The sequence below is a fragment of the Haliotis asinina genome, chromosome 12 (assembly GCF_037392515.1).
Source record: "Haliotis asinina isolate JCU_RB_2024 chromosome 12, JCU_Hal_asi_v2, whole genome shotgun sequence".
NCBI classification, from domain to species: Eukaryota; Metazoa; Mollusca; class Gastropoda; order Lepetellida; family Haliotidae; genus Haliotis; species Haliotis asinina.
The window spans coordinates 16,869,407-16,886,993 of NC_090291.1; the positions used below are offsets into that span (position 1 = coordinate 16,869,407).

The following is a 17,587-nucleotide window of genomic DNA, read 5'->3' on the forward strand; positions in this document are numbered from 1 at the left end:
ACTTCGTATTGACACGTAGAAACACTGCAAACAATGCTTTTGTTGTGTCATCAACAGTGGGGATGGCATTCAAATCATATTGTGATGTAAAGTTGGAATGAGCAACTCCAGATGCTACCATGGGAACCAGCTGGAACGGCCAGCTGATGACGCTTCACTGCTGTACCAGCACTCGATGTAAACGAGTGCAGACAGTAAAACCCTTTGGTTTACTTTTGTGTTTACAATGACAATAAGCATAATGTGTTGGCCAATTTCCTGGTTTTATTGAGTATTTGAAGCACGGGAATGCATTTGGAACCAACGGCTTCAAATACTCGAAAACACCCGGATATTGGCCAAAACATGATGTTTATCTCCTAAATGTATGTTGAAAAATATATCTTGGGTAATGGACACATGATGTTTTTCTTCAGCCGGTCGGTTGTGATCTGGTTGTCAAGTCACCTGCAAAGCTCGACCGATGTGGAGTGTGCAAGGGAGATAACTCAACCTGTGAACTCATGATTGGGTCATTCAAAGAGCAGCCAAAGCATAACAGTAAGCCTAATGGAAGACATTGATTTTTTTAGTCATCGTTAATGATGCTCACATTTTGGCTTTTTATTCTTTATTTTCAAATGCTTCACTAAGTTTTCACAACATGTCCCTTGAAGCAAGGGTATTCTGGATAAATATGCCTGGGGTGAGTGAGTGAGTGAGTGAGTGAGTGAGTGAGTGAGCGAATGAGTGAGCAAGTTTCGTTTTACGCTACACTCAGCAATATTGCAGCTATGTGGCAGCGGTCTGTAAATAATAGTCTGGACCGGTGATCAACATTAGCGTCAATCTGCACAATTGGGAACCGATGACATGTGTCAACCTAGTCAGCAAGGCTGATCACCCGATCCCATTAGTCACCTCTTAAGACAAGCATAGTCCTTTTATGGCAAGCATGGGTTGCTGAAGGCCTATTCTACCCCAGACTTTCACGGGTCTAAATATGCCTGGAAAAGTAGCTGATAATCTGTAGGACAGTGTGGATGATTGGCGATTCTTAATCAGTTCAGTCAATAGTAATACACCTGACTTTTATCTTCAGCCTACTACCCAATCGTTGTACTCCCAAAAGGAGCTCGCAGCATCAACATCCAAGAGGAGGAGGTGTCCCCCAACTATCTGGCTCTGAAGAACATCTACGGCCGATACTACCTCAATGGCAAGTGGAAGTTGGACTGGGCTGGTATACACAAGATTGCTGGAACACGTTTCACTTACAAACGTCCTTATGACCGCCCTGAGAGTCTCTACAGCCAGGGACCCCTACAGGAGGATCTGGTGCTGGAGGTAGGCTTTTGAGGAGTGTTTGGGGGTGTGGTGCTGGAGGTGTGGTGTATGGGAGGGTTGGGGGATCTGAAGCTGCTGTTGGTTGTAGGCTGTTGGGGAGAGTTGGGAGCTTCTGAAGGTGAGGTGTAGGGGATGGTTATTTACAATGCGTGCATAAAGAAATATATACAGAAAACAAAAAATGTTAAATCTGCTGTTATGTTTTTTCAGATCCTGGTGCAGGGTCAGAACACAGGAGTGAAGTATGAGTACACCATGCCCAAGAAGGCGGCAAGACCAACACCTGCTCCTCCCTCCCACAACTACACATGGACTGTGGTGCTGACCTACTGCAACCAGCAGTGCGCAGGAGGTACTGTCGCTCACAACAAATATTACTGAAGCTACTATATCAAATGTGGTGATGCTCATCCATAAACCTGGTGAGTAACACTGCCATCATTCCATTTTTGCTTATGCGTTTGTTTGCAGGTGAGCAGACAGCATCTGCCAAGTGCAACCGTAATGACCAGGAAGAAGTGAACCCTCGGTACTGTGACTCACGGAGGAAACCTCGTACAGGCACCTTCCCCTGCAACACACAGCCTTGTGCACCAAGGTACTGTCACAATCTATTACTGGTTTTGTTCCTCACAACACCCAGTCTTGTACACTCTGCTGGAGGTATTGTCACAGTCTAATACTAGTTTTGTTCCCCACGATGCCCAGCCTTGTGCACCAAGGTATTGTTACAATCTTATTACTGGTTTTGTTCCCCACAATGCCCAGCCTTGTACACCAAGGTACTGTCACAATCTCTTACTGTTGTACACCAAGGTATTGTCACAATCTATTACTGGTTTTGTTCCCCACAACGCCCAGTGATGAGCAGAGAGATATTACTTCTCATGTTGCTCAAGTGATCTCTGAAGGGACTAAAGAAATGTGTGTACTGTAATGTCCAGCAGACCTAGATCCATCTGTGTTGAAATATGGGACAACAAACAAGATTATCCCTTGTGCTATTTATTATCAACCCCTGGCAAGTCTGACCCAAACTTCCATGTTCAAGTGACATGGCTAAGCATAAGAAATTTGTAGTTGTTATACAGTCAACTGAAAGAGTGTTGACATTCAATCAACTCAATGAAAGGGTTATCATACAGTCATCTCAATGAATGTGTTGTTCCAGGTGGGAAGAGGGGCCATGGGGCAAGTGCAGCAAAAGTTGTGGAGGTGGAGTTCACAAGAGGAAGGTTGTCTGTAAACAGAAGATGTCCGCCACTCTGGACAAGAAGGTCAAGCCCCGTCTCTGTACTCGGTCCAGTAAACCACCCCGCAGACAGCGCTGTAATACTCAGGAATGTCCACCCAGATGGAGCAAGGGAAAGTGGTCCTTTGTAAGTGTATAATCTGACAATGTTTTTGGTTTGCAACATGAACAGAACATAGAAGGTATAAGCCAAAGAAAATATGGAACTATTTGTATGTACTATATTAGAAGAAAAGTTTTGTTTTTGTTATATTTTCATGCATTATGATAATGAACGACTGTAATTGAACCATCATTATGTAGATTTTTTGTTTTCTGTACAATTATTTTGATTTGGCTTGGTGATTAAAGCATCCCTGACTATCACAAAGTGTTCCAACATGGATTCCATTACTTTTTATCAAGTACCTCATATTGAGATAACTGGCCTGGGCCCAGTTAGTCAAAAGCCCAATAAATTATAACACACCATTAACTAACTTTTCGTCAGGTATTTAACAGGTTGTTAGTGTTTAACAGCAGTGTATGAAACACAAAAAGACAGGAAGCCCACAGGGCTGATAACTAAAAAACGTTGCCAGCCCTGTTAACATGTAACCAGTCCTTTATTAAATCTAGAAAATTTAGACATGGTGTTAAAAGAAAGTAATTAATGTTAAACTTAAACATGTGCAAAAGCTAATTTAATAAAACCATGACTCGGTAGTCACTGTTAATTCATTTAGTGTCACTACCATCAGAAAAGAACAACATTATTCATTGGCTGAAAGCATGCTCTAGACCAGTCATATTTAGTGTTAGATAAATGGGTAGGTAGATCTGTGGAAGTTACAGTCTGATTGATCATGAACTATACAGACATCATCTAGTTACCACATCTATGAATTATTTTCAAAATATTTCCCATAGTCAGTGACATGGTAAAATATATATCCTTGGAAAATGTACTGGCACACAGGGCCGACAATAAAATAAAGTTGTACGCCCGCCATGTAACTAGCAAGCAGCAGGCTGCCAGACAGACGCTATTTCACACACTGTTAACAGTGCATTTACAAAGCTTGTGATAGCTTACTGACCACAATGAAAAAGCCAAAGTGGTGACCTGACTCAGAGTGCTGGCATTAGTTACAAATGCACCACAGAAGCAGCATCATGTCACAGAGTTTGTCGTTTTATCATCTGCAGTGTTCAGCAACTTGTGGCATTGGGACTAAAAAGAGAGAAATCACGTGTCGCAGCAAGACCCTGCAAGGTCAGGTGCTACTACCAGACAGTATGTGTCAGCAGAACCCTCGTCCACGCAACTCCAAACGGTGTCGTCGTTCTTCATGTCCAGTGGTGCCTCAGCTACAGTGGGCGGTCACATCATGGGGTCCTGTAAGTTCTCGCCAATGTCATAACACACTTGCACAAGTCTCTAAGGTAATAATTAGTAGTTTTAGTGATAATTTCTAGAAAATATGAATATGTGAATATAACAGACTGGCATCCTTAGATGTCTTGTCCACTTATCTAGACTTGTCTTTTTAAAGACTAGAATTGCTATACATACATGGACTTAGCATTCAGGTACAGCTAATATGATAAGGCTAATATGACCACAACTAGAATTAAGATATATTTGAACACGTATGTTATCTAATTTTTATGATAGTGAATTGACTCTGACTGGACCAGTCATGTACATATTTTGTTTCTTGTACAGTTAATAGATAAACATTAGATAAACATTGTCAAGAGGCCATGTCCAGCTAAACACATCCAGTAGTGTTTCATGTTTGCAGTATTGTTTGTTAGACTAGTCTCTTCTTGCAGTGTTCTGTGACTTGCGGAAGCGGCACAAAGCGTCGGGAACTGCGCTGCAGCAAGAGTAACCGAGCTGGGAGGTTCCACACCGTGGACTACCGCCAGTGTCACCACCTCACCCACCCTAACATCACCCTGCACGACAACTGTCAGGTGGGGGACTGCGTCCAACAACCTTCTCCAGAGTGGCACTCATCATCATGGTCACAGGTAGGGGCAGATAACTCTGAACAGGACCACCTGTGACTTCCTGTAAGCAATGGAGACTCAATCATCATCATCATACTAACAATTGTATAGCACTGATACCAAGCTCACCTGCTCAAAGGTGCTTTATTTTTCCCTCAATCACTGGGCTCAGTCTTAACACCATGCCTTATTATCAGTCTCAACTCCCGGACGTGTATAACTCTTGCAGCCACTAGGCCCACCTAGATAATGTGGCTTACCCATCAAGAATTAAACTAATCTGTATACATTTATATAAGCAAAGCTGTATTTGTCTTATAATTGATGCTTGTGGCATGTTTCAGTGCTCGGTAACCTGTGGGAGTGGAGAGGAGACTCGGCTGGTGCACTGCATCAACCGCCACCTCAGGAAACTGTCCACTGGGTGCGACGCTGACCAGAAACCATTAGTCAGGAGACACTGTCACAAGCAACCCTGCCCAACTCCAGGTACTGTTCCATTTTTCACCATCTCATTAGAGCCACAGGGTGATGGGGTAGCCTAGTGGTTAAAGCTTTCGCTCATCATGTTGATGACCCAGGTTTGATTCCCCACATGAGTACAGTATGTGAAGAGTATTTTTATTATCCCCCACCATGATATTACTCAACCACTCGCATTAGAACCCAGAGCTGAGTTACAAAAATGACATAATCAGACACAGTGACACAGCTGATTGATTGCTGTTGTGGCTACAATTTGTGTTATGCCACTGATAATCTATGTCACCCATGAAGATCCAGGTTAGAATTGATCTTCAGTAACCAATATTTGTTGTAAGAGGTGGCCAGTGGGATTGAGTGGTTAGGCTAGCTAACTTTGTTGACACATCATCATATCCCAATTGCATTGAGGAATGCTCATGATGCTAATCACTGGATTGTCTGGTTCAGACTGGATTATTTACAGCCACATTAAAGCCTGAATATTGCTAAGTGCAGTGTTAAACAACAAACCAACCAACTGATAATCTAAGTCACTAACGTGAACGGTCCAGTCTCAATATATTTACTGCTTCAGTTTGGTATAGCTGGAATGTCACATTCACAACTAACTTGTATCTATGTGTGTGACATATTGCAGATAACATGAGCAATTATATTTTAAAACTGATGGATGCAGCAAACACCATGATTTACATTACTTGAACATCATTTTTCCTTGACCAAGATATGTTATGGAATTAAACTTCTTTATTCTTTCCCACACAACATTTCGGGATTATTACAGATCCCTTCATCAACTGACACCATGACTTCAATACTATGATGTCATAACACATAATGCATGTGACATCACAATCCACAAAGAACAGTATAGTATAAATGAAGTTAAAAACTTGAACTGTTAATTACATAATGATGACGATTTATTCATGCTAGGTAATAGAGTTTAAAGACATCAATTCCCATGTTGCAGACCCTGCTTGTCAAGATGAGTTCACATGGTGTTATAGAGTTCCCATACACAAGATCTGTGGCCATGAGTTCTACGGAAACAAGTGTTGTCATTCCTGTAGAGGGAGCTAGCAAACGTTGTTATGAAGAGAGAGAACTCTAAGACAGATATGTATCAAGGGAAATAACTCACCTGATGCTGAAAAGATGTTTGCTTGAACCACAGACATTGATTCTTATACCCATCACGAGTCATTGAGATTACCTTCAGATTTTAAACAACATAGAGAAGTCAGATGATAGCAAAGACTCAGCTGATCTTATTGAACAATGATGTTGTCATGAAGTTGGAAGTGTTCCACAAACCATGGGATTGTGTGTCAAGTTACTCTTCTGACCTTGAAAATCTTACTGACTCAGGACATTTCAGCCTTTATGAGTTTGGCAATCCATTGTCAGATGTCCCATCCATGGACTGGAAACATTGAGAACATTGCATTTAGCTGCAAGAAGGACTTCACTTGTTGCAGTCTTTAGATTCATTTTACAGACAGCGCTGAACACCATTTTGTGTAGAAGACATCAGCTTGTTCATCTGATGTCCTCTGTGATTCTCATCACCATGGCGATCAGTATCTCCATGTTATTCAACATGATTCTTCATCACTGGATCATATCTAGGATGTTGTCATATTTGTGTACAGAAGTGAGAAATAAGTGAGTCATCATTAGTGAAATTTCCATAGACTTGAATGTTCATTAACTCTTGCCAAGAACAATTTTCATAAATTGAGTACAAGCCATTTTATTTTGATATTTTGCAAACACCTTGGAGATCATTTTTTGCTACGAGTGCATAATTTTTGTTCATCTTTCCATGGATAAGTAATATCAAATGACACCGGATTATTAGCACCATAAGAGCAACTTAACGATGACTTACAATGACACACTTATGGCTAACTACTATATGTCCTGTGTGGATGTCTGGATGTGTGATTGTCACTGACTTGTACATTTTTCCTGATCTCAGTGTATGTTCATAGCTTTAGGCATTGATATTGGGGACTGACTGGTAACAGTTCTTAGGCCACTGAGGGAGCTGTTTCCCTGATAAAAGGGTGCACAGCAAGGTCTTTTTGCCTCTTTTGAAACATCACGTAAAGAGCAGTCCCAGTACATCACATTCTTTCTGATGTTTGGGATCTCATGTTTGAAAATTATGTTTGCGGAAAACTGGAAAACTGTACATGTATGATATTTTGTAATAAAGACTGACAAAATAATCCATGCAAACAAACATTTCAAATATGTGCAGGTGCTGCATGTTAAAAAAGGTGAATAACTCTGATCTGGCATTGAGTTCCTTTCTTTATTCTGGTTGCAGATATTTTTGGTGAATATGGGCTGATACAAACATGGTTAATACATGTGAAATTTCCTTCTCTTCCCACAGAGGTTACTCCTGTCATATCTTCCTACATAACCTCTGTTCTAATACAGCCCCTTCATGGAGCGAGTGTTCAAGACTCACGATTGGAGGCATTCAGATTTAGTTGTGCAATCAGAGATATTGTTTCAAGAGTGATCATTCGCAAGATCTCAGTAATTTCCGAATGCATCGGGGAAACTTGCCACTACCAGTTTTTATTTCTACAAACACATCCTGGCGTTTGATCCCTGCACTCTCTATTGCCAGGTTTTGATTTTCAGTTAAACATGAAATACCGAATCTTTCCTTCGCACGCTGATGAACCAACTCCATGGTGGCCTCCATATTGGAGCTGTCTATTTAACGCGTGTTCTAATTGCATAGTAACAAGGGAGATAATTTCTGTTCAATTTTTTGCCGCAAGGGGATTTCTCGATGACTGGGAAATGTGGCTGTATTAGAACAGAGGTTACGTAGGAAGATATGACAGGAAGATATGGGAAGAGAATGGTGAAATTTATGCTAGCAAGGATGTGTAAAATGCAAAATTATGTAAAACAGTGCCTCACTTTGTGTTAATGTCATCATACAGGTGATGACAGTGTGAACTAATCATCGAACTTTGAAATGATGACAAAATCGGCCATGAGGAATCGATGTCATCTTGTCATTGAACAAAATGCCCAAACATTGATCTGTGATACACCTTTCAATTTGATGCAGTTGTGTATGACACCACCCCAATGAGTAACATGTTCATTGAAATTCATCTTATTTCATTTGGCTGATGACAACAGTGATGTAGAATGACATGATTCTAGATGCCTCAAGTGGAGTCGGTATGATCCTTGTCTTCACTTAAGGTACCTAAAGATGAAAGCAATGTAATTTGAAAAAGTCCTGGCAATGTACTTTGACTTATGCCCTGCCCAGCCAAAGACAGCTCCCTGGGCCTATTTATAGAAGATTTTACACCTTGTATTTTCCAGTTTGTTGTACAAATGTAAAGATGAAAACTGCCAAAACCAATAATTTATTTTTACTAGGATTATTTTAGTGTATTAGTGAGCGAGGTAGTGCATTGTAGGCATGTTTTTAGTGTTCATGAAAAAGGTAGTGTACTTTAGTCCTATTTCTTGTGTAATTCACATGTATACAGTGGATGTACTTCATTATTGGGTGGCTTAATACCTTAACAAAGAATTGATTAATGAATTGATATTTTCCTGTCTTTGTTTTGTTTTCAGTATATTAGACAGGCATATTTTTTTATGACTTTGCGCATTTACCTATTAATCGATTCAGCGTGATGTATGAACTCAAAGCTGTACAGTAGTTAGTAGTAGCACTGAGACAGCTGTGTATTTACAAACATATCCTATAATGCCAAACAATGCATATTGTACATTCGTCAACAGGTGATTGTGATTGTGTTGAACTATGGTTATCATAAAGGCAGTTAGAATTTAACCCAGGAATCACTTATTGATTGTTTTCTTTCAGGTGGTACGTTTAACATTTTGATACTACAAAATATTTTGGAGCAATTTTTTCATGTACCCTTGTACGCTATGTTTGAGTTTACTATCATTATTCCAGGTATTTTTATCAATGTTGTTCTTTGATATAGTTATTTCACTAACACACTTGATATTTCTAACAGTGAAGTGGTGCAGCCTAGTGGTTATCACATTCACTCATCATGCTGATTCAATTCCTCACATGGTACCACATGTGAGGTATTTCTAGCAGTGCTTTATAGTGTAGTAATAATCCACAGAGCTTTGTGATTCTGCATTTTCTCCAGACTTTCCCTGCAATACGAGTATCAAGTGAGAAACATATATCTATATGATATACCTATCAATAATGTGAAGCCTTTTGCAAAAGAGGTAGTCAACACAGAGACATGAATTTTAGACAGTTTATACATAAAGTTTTAAGATGAGGTTTTGATTGAACATTTTGTTTCCATGTATTGTGTCGCAGTCTTAACGTCAGTGTTACAACTTGGCTTGTTTACATCTAATATCTAACAATATATCTTTTTTATAACTGATACATTGTTGTAATATTTGTTTTTCACATATTCCATTTCATACTGTGAAGCAATGTACATTGTGCTGTTTCTTCTAAAACAAAGACATACAGCAATAATTTAAGTTTGAATAAAATGTCATCACTGCTGAACTAAGCAAAGCTACCATCCTGCATAATAAATTGTTCATCATCATTGCTATGATAGTCAATGTAGCATTTCTGTAACCAACACAACCTCTTTAATGTGGACCCGTTTATTCAGCAACTGATGGGGGTTAACTGTCAGGCTGGTCACATGACTTGCATTTAGGAACTCCAGGCTAGGAGGTTTTCATTGTCTTTTGTAAATAAACAGCATATTTATTTATTGTTTACTTTTCATAGTTTTGTACGTACATGCAAACAAATTCAGTATTAATGCTCAGTTTTTGTATATATCATGTGTTCTGTTGTCTTTTTATCCCCTGCAATGCATTTTGTGGGAGATATTAAAATGGACTCTGTCTGTTAACCTGTGGATCTTCGACAAACTCTAAGGCACATAGATAGACCTGGTGGTGAAGTGGTGCTTTTTGGCAGTTTTGGATGTCTGAGTAAAATATTTTCCATGACTGTTTGACTGATAGACCTGGTGGTGATGTGGTGCCTTTTGGTTGTTTTGGGTTTCTGAATAGTATTTTATTGTATTTCCATGGCCAGTTGACTTTGTCTGAAATTGATGGTATTGCTCTTAACCATTCAGTGTTTCTTCTCCAAACTTGGCACATGGACTGGTCCGATCATGAACTAGGGATATTTCATAACTGAAATTCATACTGATAAACGTAAATCATTCATTACACAACACATAAGACAATGACCAGTGTACAAATATGTTTATTTATCAGACGTACATCCACTAGTCATATGACTGACATGGAAGACAGTGTACAACTATATGCTCATAATGGATTACCTATACACACCTGGCTGCTACGAGATGACAATGATGGAGGTAGTACACGCATACACAAAAGGAAGATGTACCTGCACAGAATCCAGGAGGTTACAAACTATCATAAACTGTGGGTGTGTTTTTCCAGGAATATCTTGAAGGATTTATGCCCTGCTATAGTAAATAGTCCCTGCTGCTGCAAAATTTGTGTCTCTTTTTCAGAAATTATCTCAGTGAATTTGGTCACTGGTATTTCCAGGAATATTTTGAATGATTTCTCTCCCACAATAGCAAATAGTCGCTGCTGCTGTAGAATTAATACCACGATAATGACTGGAATTTTCATGAACATCTTGAAAGATTTCTTTCCATCAATACTGAATAAAAAGTTCTGCATCATAATTTATGTATCTCTTTTTGAGAAATAACCGAAGTGCATTTGGTTACGGGTGAAAGGATGTACTCTAAATTCAGCAACAAGAGTATCAGTCTCTTGAGAAAGCATTAACCCATAATAGAGGAAACATAGAGGATGTACATGCAGTTCATGACGTTGGGGCTGGTGACAAAACACCTGGACTGACTGATGGCTATGAATGGCAGCACTAATTCCTGATGTATACATAAGAGGAACTAGCACACATTTACAGGTTATTCCACACCTACATGATATAACTGTTATACTTGTATTGGATAGTATACTCTACAAGAGCATCTCCAGAACAAGATCTGCCTCCAATAAACCAACTAATACCTCATGGATATTTGCATTTTACCTCTTGAAGTTTAGGGAGACCTCAGGGAAATATTGAAAGTCACTTGAAAGTATAGCGTTGTCTGGTCACTGTTTGTACTGGACCTGATATCTCAAAACAAACTTAAGCTTTTACTCAAATCTCAAACTGAGTTTGACAATTTGAAACAGCTGAATTTCCAACTCAATCGTATTTCTAAATTCAAAAAGCCCAAACAAATCAAGTAACCTATGTACAAAACGTGAACTATCTCCTATGTAAAAGATCAATTTCATTTTTGTCTGGGAAATGCATTTTCCTGCACTTTCTCAAATTAGAGAATAAATGTAAAAAAACACTCAGACTTTTGTTTTCAGAAATCGGGGCCAGCTGGTCTTCTGATCAACAATCTACAGTGACTGAGGTACGTAGGTTGTGTAGCTACATGTGACAGCCGGGCAGTAATTCATGAATGTAGTAGTGCTAGGTATTGTCATTTAGTGTTGAAATGCACTAATATACAAAAGCTGAATCCTCTAATTTCTTTTAATTAATGACAATATCAGAATTCAGATACCTGTTTATTAATGTCAATGAATATCTGCCATGTCAACAAGTTCTGTATCAAGATTTAGATGCTAGGAGACTTGCAGAGCAGATTGATAACAAGGACACTTTTTCAGCGATGTATCAGAAAACAATTTACATGCATAGTTGGACAAGGAGAAGCATAAAGGTCTTCTAAATAGGCACTTCATTTGTTTGGACAGCTTTAGGTTTAAACAAAGGATATAATTCAAAACAAATTAACTGCACAAAATAATTCAATCAACATTTTAGTTTTCATTGTGTAAACATGTAAAGTTTCAATACTTATAAAAACAGATTCCATGATTTTTTTTCTTTAGGAAAAGACAATTTGTTGAGATGTTGAGAAAATAACATTTAAACAATGTATGTACAATTTCAAAGCTGTTGTTTTCAACATTCAACACTAAATCATCTGTTTCCCTCTTCTGTAAAATTATTGTTAAGACATTAACAACTTGAAAATATAAACTGTAGAAAATATATCATGTAAAGTCGGCAAAACTATATACAACATTTCACTATGTACAGGACAGTTTGAGGTACAGGTGTAGACATGACAGCGTTAAACCAAACTGACACCATGAAGAATACAAATTTAACGTAAATCTTAAAAATACTACATCAATACAGCCATACAAGAAATGTCAGCCATGCTTTAATGGGGCACTGATCCAGAACGATTAATGTTTCTCAACAACTGTCTAATTACAAAACCAACCTAGTGGTGGTGCATGGTTAAACTTGAAAAGAATTTAATGTGTTGTCATAAAAATGAAGATGGAAATAATTTATCACCAAGTAAACAATATTTCATTTCCGTTGATAGTTCTATACTTACACTATCAAATGCCCATGCAAGTGGTGCAGTAGAGGTCACACACCAGTCAAGAATTCTGGAATATCATCTGGGTCCTCATGGGAGAAAAACAACAACAAATGCAACAAAGAGTTCACGAAAATTGCTCTGGATCAATGCCCCTTTAAGTGTCACACTACATTTGTAACAGTCTGTTTCGAAAGAACGACTACTTCTATGTATGCTTCGGTCTGTGCAGCCTGAGAATATTGCTTGTATGCAAAACAAAAGTTGGTGAAAACAAAGTATTTTGGATTTTAATATGAAACATGACATCTCAGCTATACCCATCACATTATTCTGATTCAAACTGAAAACAAAGTACCATAAAAACATAAATGCTACAATCCTATTGGCTGATATATCGAACAACTATAATGTTTAGCAATTCATCCATATAACAAAAATACAATAACATAAACAAACTCACATACAGAGATAAATAAACAGGCATTAATGCCATCGACCAAAACTGGCTGTATAAGGTTATATTAAAATCACATTTTTCCTGAATTTAACTGACCTTTTAACCATTACATATTTCCAGAACATCATTTCATGAAGGGTCATGAAGATTTGGCAGTTATCACTTTATGCAGAAAGGAATATATTAAGTATTACTGAAGATTGAAAGTGAACATTTAGTTTGTCCCTGCTTGAAGGTAATGCTAAGTATGTTGCTTTTGGTCTTGGCACTATCTCATATTTTGGGGCACAATAGAGTTCAATTTTTTTGTTGACTTATAACTAACTGTAAAATACCCCCCAGACTAAAGTACTTAATTTTAATGAATTTTACATGCATTCTTTGGATATATAATCGTACAAACAAATAATCTCGTTTTCACACAGGTATGAAATTATGTAAATCCATGTCCTATTTAGGCTCTAGGAAACACTTATACCTTGACACATGTACAATTCTATATACACAACTCATGGACCCATTCACACACGCTACAATGATAACCTGAAATGTATACATTTTTAACAATCTACATTGTGAAATACACTTTTAAAGTACAATATGTACAAATATCTCCCATTCCAAAGCAACAATATGCAGTTTCTGTGGTGCGTTTCAAGTATACAAGGTTCTGACCTCAAAGTCTTTTCAGGAACAGCCCTTTCCAGTTTAATGGCACTGGAGGGTGTAATTGTCAATGTACTACACATAGATACCACAGGTAATGTTCAATATCCAGAAAGTCCTTGTCAAAATGAGAGAAAGCATTGTGAATTTCTGCAGCTGGTCACTGATTAGGAAATACGATTAGCCAAAACCTAAGCAGAGTTCCAGCATGCTAAGTCATAGCAAGTCAACCAAGGATGTACCTCTTTAAGGACTACAGTTTCAAATGCACTTGATACCATCACCATAGTTGCTTTCTAACAATCTGTTTCCACAAAATGCAATTTCTGTCCCTTCTTCCCAGTCTTCATGATGATTTTGGAAGGGCAATTTTTTGCTGATACAACAAAAAATGCCTTCAGCTGTGCTGAACTCAGAAATTCCCCTTCAAGATATTTACCAAAATGTGAGAAACTTGTTGGATATTTGCCTTACCATCCCTAGAGATGAACATGCAGAACAATACAATTTACTCACTCACTCAACATTAGAATATTATATAACACACTCAAACACATATCAAAGACACACCAATACTGACTTAATGCAGACATATATGCACTCATATATGTACATCGAATATGAAAATGTAATTAACATAGTCCATATCTTTACAGGCTGTAAAACATACGGAACAATTTAATGGGAATATTTGTATTGTCCACAGGGCAGATATATGTTCTGTTAAGGATGGTGTGAAGCTTTACCATTATCACCCTTAAACATCTAGACTGGTGAATATAGCATATATCCCACGAGGAGTGACTGAGGAATTATGTTTTTACATAATGAACAGACTTTTGAGATGGCCTTGACATTTTGGTTAATGACAACTGACTAGTTCACTTATAAAACCTGCACTTCATTATTTATGCCAATATTATTATACGTGGGCAGTTTCAGAGAATCCTATTTCAACTTTTCATCTACAGTTATGCAATAGTTGAGTCCTTTCAATATGCATTACAAAAATGGATGGAATAAAATTAAATGATGTAATGTAAAGGGAGGTAACTGGTAAAGTCCAACTTATGATACTCTTTTCAGAACTCAACCCTCTCAAAGATTATTATAAAAGGATCGTGATCTGACCTCTGACATGTTCATGGTAGTCAAAATGCACGGTTCTGATATTAAGAGACAGTATCTCTAACACTGACATGGTTAGACAACCTTGTGACCTTGGGAATACAACAAAACTGACGAAACTGAATCATCACATTTATATCATGGGTCCAGACGCTGTGTTTTTTAATAATACTTTAAACATGGCACTGTTTATAGGATGAAGGAAGTTTTATTTCTGTAACATTCAAACTAAGAAGGGAGAGATAAACAAGAAATGACAGATTTAGAAAAATGTAGTGTCATACTTTTGTTGTAAATAAGAATAGTTTCAGTTAATATTTTGGTCACAGTGAAAAGTACAAGGACCGTCTTCACATGTAGCAAATATTATGTTGGGATAACAAAAGTTTTGGTCAGAGCCTAAACCGACCATGAAATGTCAAAATGGAAAATAAAGATACTTTAAAAGTAAATTGATGTAGAACATTTCTACAATGTCAATAATTTTTTATGCACAACAGAAGATTTCAGCCTAATTACACTTTAAACATCCATATTCATGTATAAACTTGTATTATGATACCAGTATTCAATCAATATCAACAGCTGTCCCACAGTCTTGTGGAACTGCTGACAATACACGTACACTACCTAAATAATACAGTAATTTTTCGTTGTTCAATCATCATGCTTTCTCATTTCCACTAGTTGAGTCAATGAATAATGGTGTCTGCTTTTGTTTAGAAAACAATGCATACTCTCTCACAACATTGTCAACATCAATGTTTTCGACACTGACTGCAACTGTCAACAAGTATTTTTCCCCAAATGGCAATGTCTAACAATCAGACAGCCTTCTGTTGTTAACAGTTTTGGACACAGATGACATGCCTTCAAAAACTTGCATACATTCAGCCACATGTCAGTCGACATGGTGAATAAATACATGACAATGAGAACAAATCACAACCATGCATGCACGAGATCGGAGGTTTCGGGCTGGTGTGAAGCTGGTCCTGTAGATGGCGCTGTTCTCATCTCATGTCCCTTGGCAAGTCTTGCAGCAGCTCTTGCGGTAGTAGCGTCTGTCACACGCCTTGTGTTGTCGGACTAGTGGACACCAGCTCTCTGTGTCCTCGCACACTGGTTCTGTGGACAGGTGATACAGGGATTACATCATGGTGGCTGTGCTACAGGGCAAAACTGGACATAACGTATTGCATCTTGGACTAATAACATTAAGAAAGGACACACAAAAATTAACCTGTGTTGGACCTCGGAGCATAAATGTTCTAATGACTTACTAAACAAGTGCTTGCCACAAATGTGGCAATGTTCCCCGCTGCTTGAGAAGAATGATATATTTATAACATATTCACTACATTTCACTTTTTTGCTCACACACAAGATGAGTGAAATGACTACTGACTGGATAATTGATCACACAATGTAGGCTATCAACAAAATTAAGGACACTGGTTGCAATGTTTTATGTGCTAACATAAGTGTCGTGGTCACAATAAAGAATAAGGTCAAGGTCATTCAAATTGACAGGTTTCTGCCTAACTCCACACTATAGGCTGTCAATACATTTTAAGACATTGAGTACAACAGTTCATCAGATATCACATTAAAAAGAGTTTGAAGTGGTCAAAGAGTCAGGGGTACCTTGAAAATAAGGTCAAGGTCACCCAAGCTGACTGCCGTCTGCGTAATTCCCAAATGTGGGATGCTACCAAATTTGAAGACACAGGGTTCATGAGATACTGTGATAACTAGAGTTGTGGTGGCCTTGAAAATAAGGCCAAGGTCACCAAAATCAACTGGTGTCTGCGTAATCCCCCTGTCACCAAATCTGAAGACAACAGTTCATGCGATATCATGTTAACAAAAAACGGGACTTGCGTATGTACGGACGCTGCTGAATAGATAGTCCCCCATTCCATGAGCGCAGGGACAATTAAAACAAAAACAAAAGACTTAACAAATGCTCCTGTTCTGATAATGTGTGGTATTTGGACAGACGTCATGAGATTTTCTAGATTCAGTCACTTTAATTATTACAAGAGTATTACACACAGAATGTTTCCTTTTGCCCTTGTCCATACAGTACTAACTCACCCTAGAATACTCTCAGAAAGCAATACAGAGGCTATCAAAGCAGTTGATGATTCATGAAATCATGGTACAATCAGCCTTAGTTTGCAGGGGCGGCGGGGTAGCCTAGTGGTCAAAGCATTTGCTCGTCACGCCGAAAACCTGGGTTCGATTCCCCACATAGGTACAATGTGTGAAGCCCATTTTCTGGTGGCCCCCGCCATGATATTGCTGGAATATTGCTAAAAGCAACGTAAAACTCACTCACTCACTCACTCACTCAGCCTTAGTTTGCAATATGGCCTCCGTATTGTCGTATTTATCAGCTCTTGTGATTGTAACGCGCTAAACATAGAGTCTTGGACTAAACGTCTTGCATTTAAATCTGACCTCTTCCATCATAGTTTGGTCACTATCTTGCCACAAATTAATCATAATGTATTCAGTCACTGGATGATAAGAAGATGCTGTTTTGTCATCATTAGTAATAAATAGTATTTTACTCTCTTATTACCTTTATTACCTTCGAGGGTGAATATATCCGGGTTCATATTTTTCATACAATGTTCTCAGGCAAAATATCACTTTGTCCATGGTGTCATGACATCATAACAATGTTATGACGTCATGTGTCATCTGTGACGCTGCGTTCTACAACGGGTAGCCAGGATAGGTTTGATAGTAGACTTG

At 38.3% G+C, this 17,587-nt stretch overlaps 2 protein-coding genes across 3 annotated transcripts in view; one reads left to right on the forward strand and one right to left on the reverse strand.

The window, feature by feature from the left end:
* LOC137257867 (A disintegrin and metalloproteinase with thrombospondin motifs 16-like) overlaps positions 1-9,920 on the forward strand; it is an 85,039-nt gene extending 75,119 nt beyond the window's left edge. The window contains exons 15-23 of the mRNA XM_067795353.1: positions 417-540; positions 1,082-1,326; positions 1,537-1,678; positions 1,798-1,924; positions 2,498-2,705; positions 3,767-3,958; positions 4,397-4,597; positions 4,921-5,065; positions 6,036-9,920. Coding sequence (XP_067651454.1) covers positions 417-540; positions 1,082-1,326; positions 1,537-1,678; positions 1,798-1,924; positions 2,498-2,705; positions 3,767-3,958; positions 4,397-4,597; positions 4,921-5,065; positions 6,036-6,145 — 1,494 coding nt within the window. The 3' untranslated portion in view covers positions 6,146-9,920. The remainder of the gene's footprint in view (positions 1-416; positions 541-1,081; positions 1,327-1,536; positions 1,679-1,797; positions 1,925-2,497; positions 2,706-3,766; positions 3,959-4,396; positions 4,598-4,920; positions 5,066-6,035) is intronic.
* Positions 9,921-10,345: 425 nt separating this feature from the next.
* Positions 10,346-17,587, reverse strand: part of LOC137258238 (A disintegrin and metalloproteinase with thrombospondin motifs 16-like) — a 132,882-nt gene continuing 125,640 nt past the window's right edge. For both annotated transcript variants that reach the window (XM_067795833.1, XM_067795831.1), the window contains one exon: positions 10,346-15,949. In XM_067795833.1, the coding sequence (XP_067651934.1) occupies positions 15,840-15,949 (110 nt within the window). In that variant the 3' untranslated portion in view covers positions 10,346-15,839. The remainder of the gene's footprint in view (positions 15,950-17,587) is intronic.